This window comes from Haliaeetus leucocephalus, unplaced genomic scaffold, assembly GCF_000737465.1.
Source record: "Haliaeetus leucocephalus isolate CR32 unplaced genomic scaffold, Haliaeetus_leucocephalus-4.0 Scaffold880, whole genome shotgun sequence".
In the NCBI taxonomy this organism is placed as follows: domain Eukaryota; kingdom Metazoa; phylum Chordata; class Aves; order Accipitriformes; family Accipitridae; genus Haliaeetus; species Haliaeetus leucocephalus.
Genome location: NW_010973316.1, coordinates 3,713,711 through 3,722,758, shown reverse-complemented (window position 1 = coordinate 3,722,758; position 9,048 = coordinate 3,713,711). Strand labels below are relative to the sequence as shown.

Below are 9,048 nucleotides of genomic sequence, written 5' to 3'. Positions count from 1 at the left end.
AAGCAGTTTGTGGGTTTCTGGCTTCCTCCTGAAGCCCTTCTCCAAGATGTTGCTTGAAGCTCGAATTGCTCTGCCACAAGAGCAGATTGCTCTGCAGCAGAGAGACTGCAGCGGAGAACAGAGATGAGAATTGTTCCCATTTCTATTAAAAAAAAAAAAAAATGCGGGGGGTGTAGTAAGCAAGCAGTCAATAATAGTAGTACTCAAAAAACTAATTACTTTTGATATTAAAAAAAAAAGACCGGCATAATTCAAAAGAACATATTTTAGCCATTTTTACTGATTATGCCTCCAGTCATGGAGAGTTTTGTTTGTATTGATCTAATCCAGGAGTGGGAATGGCTCCAGAAATGCTATTCTGGTCTGGCTCATGTTTTGCATAATATAATGCCCATTTCAAAACTTTGGATATATTCATATTAATATGCTCGCAGATAAGAACAACCCACAAGCTGTTGGTAATCAGGAAGAGTAAGTGCATGCAAAAAAAGCCCAGCCCCACACTTGACCATTTAAGTAGCATTGCTGTCCTGGTAGGCTGAGAGCTGTGTGAAAAACTGCTGTTGTAAAATGCTGCTTCTGTGTTTCTTTCCCGCATTCATTTTTGTCATTGCTTGATGCACGGCAAGCTAATAGACTGAGCAGAGCTGCGATGCTGCAGTAGCTTTCAACGGGACTTCAAAATTTAGAGCAGGGTAGTATAATATTAAAGGGCATCTTCTGAAAATTAACTGTATTAGGATGGTGTTTCCTAACTCATCTGACACATCTCCACTGTATGTTCAGATCTTTCTGGTGACTTGTGGAAAGATGGTATGTTTTTTGCTATTGTCTTTCTCCTATTTAATTGTATAAAGCTGGGAAGAGCTGGGTTCTTAAGGAAAGTGATGGGGAAAACAATGTTGGGTATAAGCCTTCTGGTCAGGTTGCTCTTGGCTTGTCCAACAGACTGTTCTGAGCATCAGCTGAATAGGGAAAATGTTGGAGTACCCAGGTCAGCTTGGGTGCATGGGTCTCTCCAGCCTTACATCCTTTAGTCTGTGATTGGTGCATCTCTGTTCAGTGTCCGATTCTGTCATTGGCAGAACTAGTAGGGACTTTGCTGAGACCTGGGTTTGACCCTTTAGGTGCTGGGGTCAACAAGTCTTGCATTTTTCCTGCATTTCTGCATTTTCAGCCTTTCTACATTTGGTGGTAAATACCAGCACTTCATCCCATTTGGTGAGATGTGTTTAAATTGCTGAGATGATCGTGGACCATATTTGTACCTTCCTATCTCTGCTGCTGATATTCAAGTATCTTGTGCTGGGTTTTTTTGCAGGATCCAATCCTATGAATAATTCAGGATTTTTGTTACAATTAGCTGCATCCCTGTATACAAACTTTATTTCCTTCTCTGCTCCTGTGCCCCTCTTCTACTCATCCTGATTGTTTGTCATGTGTTTTCTTGCAGTGTGTGCTGGCACCGAGAACAAGCTGAGCTCCCTCTCTGACCTGGAGCAGCAGTATCGGGCCCTGCGCAAGTACTATGAGAACTGTGAGGTAGTTATGGGCAACCTGGAAATCACCAGCATTGAGCACAACCGAGACCTCTCCTTCCTGCGGGTAAGCAATCTTTTTTCCTTCCCTCCATCTTGTGTGTTTAGGGGAGTAGCTACAGGTGTTGGGCTGCAGAAGGGCAGGTTGCTTTCCTACCAGCTCTACTGCAATATAAGAGCATAATAAAATGTCACAGATGTGCAGAGAACAAGAGCAATGTCATTGCTGTGACAGATGCTCTGAGTATGCGTCATTTAGATTTATGCATGACTCGGGGGAGAAAGCCATGTCACTACGCAGAAGGGTGACACCTTGCAGGTCTCTATCACTGTGTTGCCAGCAGGTATGGAGCAGGTAAGATAGGGTTGAGGAAGGTCAGAGAATCATGCAGATAAGCACTGGAGGCTTGGAGAAGCTAATCCTAATAAAATGCTATATATGAACTGATTGATAGACTAAGCAAAGGAAGAACTCTGGGCAATGTTTGTGGAGCATTTAAGGAAAAAGAAAAAAAAAGGTGATTGCTGAATGAACATAAAACCCTCTTTGTGTACGAGACTGGAGTTATGAGCTTAACTGAATCTCCAGCATCCAGGGGAAGCCTGTGATAGATGAAGGCTGTCCTGCCACTGTGGAGTCTGGGTTGTACGCTCCCTCAACCCTCTTTACATCACATTTTGCATAAATATCATGCTTTGGGGTTTGTGAAGAAACATTTCAGTGTAGTTTGTACGTTCCCTGATAATGTGTTAGGGAAAGGTGAATGCCGAATTAAAAGAATTTGAGCCCACCATTATTTGGCGTTCAAAACTAATTAAGTTTTAAGAAATATCCCAGTAAAGGAGTGATCCAGTGCACTCAGGTGGGCATCTGAGGATGCTGCAGACAATGTGGCTGCAACATGCAAGAAACTGGTATGTAGGTGTGACGACCACGGCAGAAAAGACAGCCCGTGGCAGTGTGGTTGCAGGCTGTGCTGGTCACTCTCCAATGGAAGAAGTCAAGCCATGACACAGATAAGGGTTTACACTGCTCGTATCATATGGCGTCGCTCGCATATACTTCTGCAGAATGCTAATGTCATGTTTCAAGATACGTGTCTGTATGTAGCTGGCATTTTCATAAAAAGCACTTAGGGGGAGTGGTGAAGTTTAAATCCAGCAGCAGGAAAAGGGCTGCAGGAGTCTGCCCCAGCAGGTTGTGTTGTACTCAGTCGTTCAGTTTGCCGGGTCTTGGGTGAACGTAGTGCTCAATTTCAGTTTGTAAAAAGGTGAACTTTCCATTACAAGTTCTAACAAAGGCAAAGCAGATTCTTCAACAGCGTGTTTAGTTTTGCTTCATGTTAAATTTGTTGGGGATTTCACAGGATTTCTACTCTATACGTTGGCCTGTATTTACTCAAAGTGTACACCAGGCTGCTAAAAGATCTGCAAGCAAAATTCAGCTACTAGATACATCTGGATAAAGTTTGGGGTGCTAATTGCACTCAGACTAACAGGTTGCCTGTTAATTTGAGTGACAAATGCCCAGGAAGTAAATGCTATCTATACATTTCACAGTTGTGACAGGTGGGGAAAACACATATGCTTGTGCTCTGAAATAGATACAGCCTTGGTGCAGCTGGACTAATGTTTCCCATCATGTTAGACAGGCGGCAGATAGATACCTCCTGTGAGGGCAGGATCCCCACACCGATTCAGGCATCGCTGGATTTTCAGATGCCTCCTGAAACCCCTGACTGGGCCATTGTGCGTGGCTCAAATTCACCAGAGATGGTTCTCACGCTTTGGCTTCTCTTCTTTCTTATGCTGCCTGCTGGTAGGTAGGGAAAGCAAATTATTTGGAAATTAGGGAATTAAAGTTCCTTGTAGAGAGCTGCTATAAGCAGAGTAAAGTATTGGTGGAAGGTGGGCAGTAAAATCGGCAAATGAGAGCAAGAAAGAAGGGCCCTGTGTAGTAAATGAAGGTGGTTCAGTCACTTGTGCTTTTTGGTGACAGGTACTATCGCTTTTTTATTAGTTTTGTTACTTCTCTTAACTTGTGTCTGCCCTCTCACAGATGTCTCAGCAAAAAGCAGAACTTGAAAAAACCCCAGCAAACTGGAAGTCTAGTTAATATGATAAATTGTAGTCATTAAAATAGAAAACCAAACAGAGGAGAGCATGTTCTTGGGGAGGCAAATAAATAAATAAATGTTGGCATATTTATGCCGATAATTCGACATTCATTAGTTAGGCAGTATTACTTGTTTTATCATTTTAAAAATGGTTTTAATGGCCAAATGAAGGTGGCAGATGGGAGATAACTAAAAGAAAGGCTGTTTGTCTCTCTCAGACTTAAATATGGTGAACTCATTGTGCAAGATGATGCTCCTCCAGCCTGCTCCAGTTTTCCTTAGTCTCTGCTGCAATAATTTCACTCTCCTTCCACCAAGCAGACATCAGGTAGGCAGTTGATGCACCCCTGGGTTACCTGTATGTCTGGCTGACAAGTACCATGGCTTTGTGTGCCCACCTGCGTTCTCGTTAGTGTTCAGCTTAGCTGAGCAGCCTCTCACTCCAGGACGGAGGGAAGACCTAGCGAGCTAGGCATGCTGAGCCTTTTTATCATGCAATAATAAAAGAATACCATAAATGAATTGAAGTGAAAAAAACCCCATAATTGTATTTACCCTGCAGAGGAACATTAAAAGATCAGCATCCCATCTCTCATATTTATTTAGACATTTATTCCCTAAGTAGATTTGCTTTATGTCTAGGAGTTAGGTCTCTGGATATCTGCTGATTAAGACTAAAAAGGGCTGCCTATCACCTGAATGAAGTGTTCAACCACTTAAACTTCCAGGCCTGCAAGCGAGTCCATGGCTTTGAGATCACGAGGAGCTTTATTTATGTAAGAAGGGATTGCACGTACCAGTGGTTTTTTTTCCTAGCATTCTTGTATGTGTGCAAAACAGGAGTACAAATCTTCTGGTTTTGTTTTACGTATTTTATTTTTGCTTCTGGTTGTGTATTCCTTGCTATTCCTGGCTTGGTATTCCTTGCCCGTGGGTGGCCAAAAGAAGGGTGAGCAATTGCAATATGAAATTGTGCTCTGCATGTGCTACCCTCCAGCTCCATTAGCTATGTTTCTGCTGCTCAGTGCTTCCCTGCACCACAGTCGCAATGGGAGTCCTGGCAGGGGAAAGGAGAGCTCAGTAGGAGGAAGAAATGTGTCTGAGCCTGAGTGCTGGGAAAGGCAAGATGTTTCTGACTGCGGGCTGATAGCTGGTTTTCTTTATTATTCTTCCGAGGCTCAACCTACCCACAGAAAATGTACACTGGGGTAATTCAGTCTTTGGAGTCCCACCACCGCAAGCTTTGGCAATGAAATGAGGCTTAGGTTAATGCAGCACATTGCTGCTGGAGTAGCAACTCCCTGTCATGGCCAAAGCAGGCTCTCCACTGGCGTAGATGCTGCAGTAGGGAAAGGCACCTACTGTTTCCAAGAACATGATTGAACGGGGCAGGACAAACAATTGGGTGGAAAACAGGCCCTGAGAACTCCCTTGTCTCTGTCGCATGTCTAGGCTCATCCAGCAAGTCAGCAGTGACAGCGGGAAGAGGTTGGGCTCCATCTCCCACTGCTTCCCAACCCACTAGCATCCTTCAACTGATTGCATGGGCCAGGCTTTTGTGCTAGGACTAGCTCTGTGAAACTAGATGAGCTTATTGAGGTGGTGCGTGTCTTGAGTTTCATCAAGGCTAGAGCCGAGATTTATTTCCCTGCTTCAGATTTCAGAAAAAAAAAAATCTTGAGAAAAGCTCAGATTGTGCACTGGTTCATATGGCAAATGACTGTTTGGTTTCAGAAACAGGGACCTATTCTAGTTTCACTTGGCAAAGCTGAGAGTTTGTATTGTGGACAGTTCTTATTTCTTAATAGCATCTCTGTATACAATTTTTGAAATAAAATACGCAATTAGTATACCACAAAACAATCTTCTGCAAGCACTGTTGTTCTGTTAAACACATTTGGTAAATGAGAGTTATCTTTGACTAATCCCCAGGCTTTTAGCAATTCACGGTCAGTAAATTATCTTCTCGTGCCTGGATTTTATTTAACCATTCAGATTATTTATTTTTGAAGACATGACCAAAGTTCTGTGCTGTTCCCTGCAATAACTCTCCCAAACGATTATGAAACTTATTTCTAACTGCAATCAACAGCCTTCAAAAATGATCTACCACCACTTTATAAATTCTTTTTTCATTTACCTCCATGGTGCCTCTGTAGCACCCTCAGCCAAAGCTACATTGGCAGCTATCTGCCTGCCACTTAGCAGGGTGGGCGTTTCATGGTGGGCAGGTTTACAGCTGCTGCAGTTACTGCAAAGATGTATAGCCCCATCTTCCCTTTGTCAGCATACATAACTGCGTGCTTGGTGAAAACCTGCACTGGCCCATACTTGTCACTTCCCTTACAATCACGTTTAGACTTTGTGGCATATTGAATTTGGGAGTTAGGGCTTTATGTATTTTTGCTTCTGATTGTGTTATAGCCTTGGAGGAAGTCTGAGTCAGACAGACCCCTCTGAGGAAGGAGGACTGCCAGAGCAGCCAGGGGAAGAGTTGGTTGCAAACGGTGCTGCCATTCAGAGCTGCTTCTGGTTAAGCTTTTATTTAAAGTTTTTTTGTCTTTTATAGAAAAACGCGTCTAAGCAGACTGTTCTGAAAGCTCCGGCAGCAGAGCTCAGCAGAGACGTGGGCATGGAGAGAGAGTTGGCAGTCTGAACAGAGGTGTTGGGAAGGGGAGCGCAGAGATGGGAGGATATTGCCTTGTCCAGTTTGCTCAGCGGATCATTGTGATGATACGTATTGCTCCTGAAGGCCTGGCAGCACAGCTCTGCATCCTCTTCTGCAGCAAAATAGTATCTTAATTCCCACCTGACAGGCTTCAATAAGGTCCCATGTCAGCAGAAAGGGAGTGGGATGTGGAGTGTAATGCCTGTCAGGAGTTCCCGAAAAGAGAGGCTATGGGGTGGCTATGCCTACATGGAGGGGGATTTTGCCCAGAAGTGCTTGGAAAGCATTGCAGTCTGGCCCTACACCAGCACAGGGATTTTTGGGGGGTTTGCTGGGCAAAGATGCCCTGTAGCATTTGTCCCACAGTGAGTTACATCAGGAGAGGCTTGCCAGCCTGTGTTTTGTCCTTGGCTGGCAAGAGGCAAAGTGGCCTCCAGGTAAACACAGACCTGGAAATCAAATACATGTATTTATGTATTTGTAATTGCCCTGCCAGGATCTTACCCATTAGAAAATGAAGCATAAAGAGCCGAATAGTGTTCCAGCAGCGGCCTGAGGGGCAGGGCTCTGTGTGCCACACAAATCCAGGTGGAAAGAGGATACCTCCAATTTGCTGTGTAAACCTGGCTAGGGCATGCTGTGCACACAGCAATAAACACAACTGCTGTGCTGGGTGGGTTACAAGAGACCAGTGGCATGCTGGGCCATGCTTCTGGAAGGGACAAAATGTTTTATGCTGGCTGTGATCAGCTGCCAACTGTGCTGGATGAACCCGAGCCGTATTTAAAGTGAGTTGGATCCGAGACTCCAGAGGGTGGAGTGGGAGCAGAGGCTAACTGCAAAAAGCATGTGTGATACAGCTCTTCTCCAGGAGGACAGTTTCTTCTGTTGTTTTCCATTGCTTTTGCAGAAACAGTAGCTTAAAATAATCCCTGTGGTTCAAACTGGTCTCAAAATGACCAGGATGTATTGTTTGCCAAGGTGAGGAATGGCACGGATTTGTGGGGTCTTCCAGACCCGTCCTGTAGTCAGAAGTGGGTAGTGAAATGGGAAGCCGATGCTGCAGCCGTGGTGAGTAGCTGAGTGTAATTGGTGAGTGAGTATTTGGTGTTCCCATTGCCCTCATCCCTTGATGTGTGGGACAGCACCTGGGTGGTTGGTGCCTGGTCCTTGCTATTGAAGATGAATGTCACATGCCACGCAATCCCTAACATAATCTCACCCAGCTCCATCCTGACCCCACCACTCCCAGAGCCCCCCAGCTAGTAGGTAAAAGGCATCCAGTGCTTTCTGGCCTAAATGAGTTCAGAGGTGTTACATTATTTTTGTGCTTCAGTTGCTTATTGCCTTTATGTTACACTGATAGGAAAGCATCCACATCTCTGCAGCGTCTGTTTTCCCGTGCTGTCCCAGTCAGGTGTCTCTAATGCAGATATGTCCTTGTAGCTCCACAGACTGCCCTTAGCAGCCCCTGTGCCTCCCTTCTCTGGATTCTCAGAACCCCCTTTTCAGCAGCCTGTCTGATTTCAACCCATTTTTGGTAGATACAGGACATGGTACTGCTCAATTCCTACCTCTGCCAAGGCCTCTTTGGTGTAAGCCTCTGGCTGCTGCTGGTGCATCTTGTCTGCTAGATGCAATGCAGCAGCACAGGGGCCCCGTTCCCGCCTCCCCTTCCTTCCCCCCAAAAAGCTGCCTGCATGGCCACCAACCTCCCATCTGCCTCCCTCCCTGCCTTTCTGCCGGGATTTCCCCCTTGCACCTGGCCACGCTTGCCTACTTGGGGAGACAAATAATCCCAGCTGGCTGACAGCTGCCCTGCGCCTGCTGTGCTGCCCCTGTGCTGCAGTGGCTGCTCCCTCCCACAAGACCTCGGTGGAGCTGCAGAACACTGAGGGGTGACCCCGAGCCCTCTCCCCATCTCCTGTGTCCTCCTCGTCCTGTCGTGACAGCCCTGCTCACCACGCAGCTATTTCTGTCCGGCTCTTGCTGAGCCTTTTTTTAATGTTGTTTACAAACCTGGCAGCTTTGTCTCTCCAAGCAGCTAATGCTTTTGCTAATTCCCCACAGCCAGATTTTGACTTGGGTTTTATACTTCTCCCAGCCCTATTCTTTTATTTTTATACCTGTCCTGGGCATTGCAACAGGCAGAATTAACTGGGCTGGGAGGCTCCTTTCTCTTTTGTACACACCACCAACCTCCTCTCCCTAAAATAAACAGAAAAACTCAGTTGTGCAGCCTTTCTTTCCTCTCTCCTCCTTTTCCTACTAGCAATGCAACATCAACAAGCAGCCCAAGTCAGCTCTGCAATGGAATTTGGGCTTTGCTGTCGACTGGGAGAAACTTAAAGACTCTGCAAGCTGGTGCTTTTCTTCTTGAATCAGATTTTTAGCTTCTGCAAAACAAACGTAGAGAAGAATTAATATACAATTACTCCTCGAGCTGGGTTTGCCAAGCTGTAACCAAATATATGTACATTAGCTATTGCCCCATTAATTTAGCAATTATTTTTGGTGGCTTTGTATAAAAGATAAAGTTTCAAATAACCACTTGTGTTTAGGAGGAGAGTTCTGTGTTGTGGAAGTGCAGGCTCCTGTTTTGGCGCAGGGATGGACTGTAAAGCAGCTTTTTACATCTGTGTGTGCCAGGTGCTGTGCGGTCCCCTAGGAAGCATTTTTTGGGGAGGTTGTAATGGAAGAGGGCTGCAGACAGTGCCTTTTTCCA

The 9,048-nt window shown here is 45.3% G+C and overlaps 1 protein-coding gene across 1 annotated transcript in view; it reads left to right on the top strand.

Moving 5' to 3' along the window:
- Positions 1 to 978: 978 nt before the first annotated feature.
- Positions 979 to 9,048, top strand: part of ERBB4 (v-erb-b2 avian erythroblastic leukemia viral oncogene homolog 4) — a 402,050-nt gene continuing 393,980 nt past the window's right edge. The window contains exons 1-2 of the mRNA XM_010583267.1: positions 979 to 994; positions 1,454 to 1,605. Coding sequence (XP_010581569.1) covers positions 979 to 994; positions 1,454 to 1,605 — 168 coding nt within the window. The remainder of the gene's footprint in view (positions 995 to 1,453; positions 1,606 to 9,048) is intronic.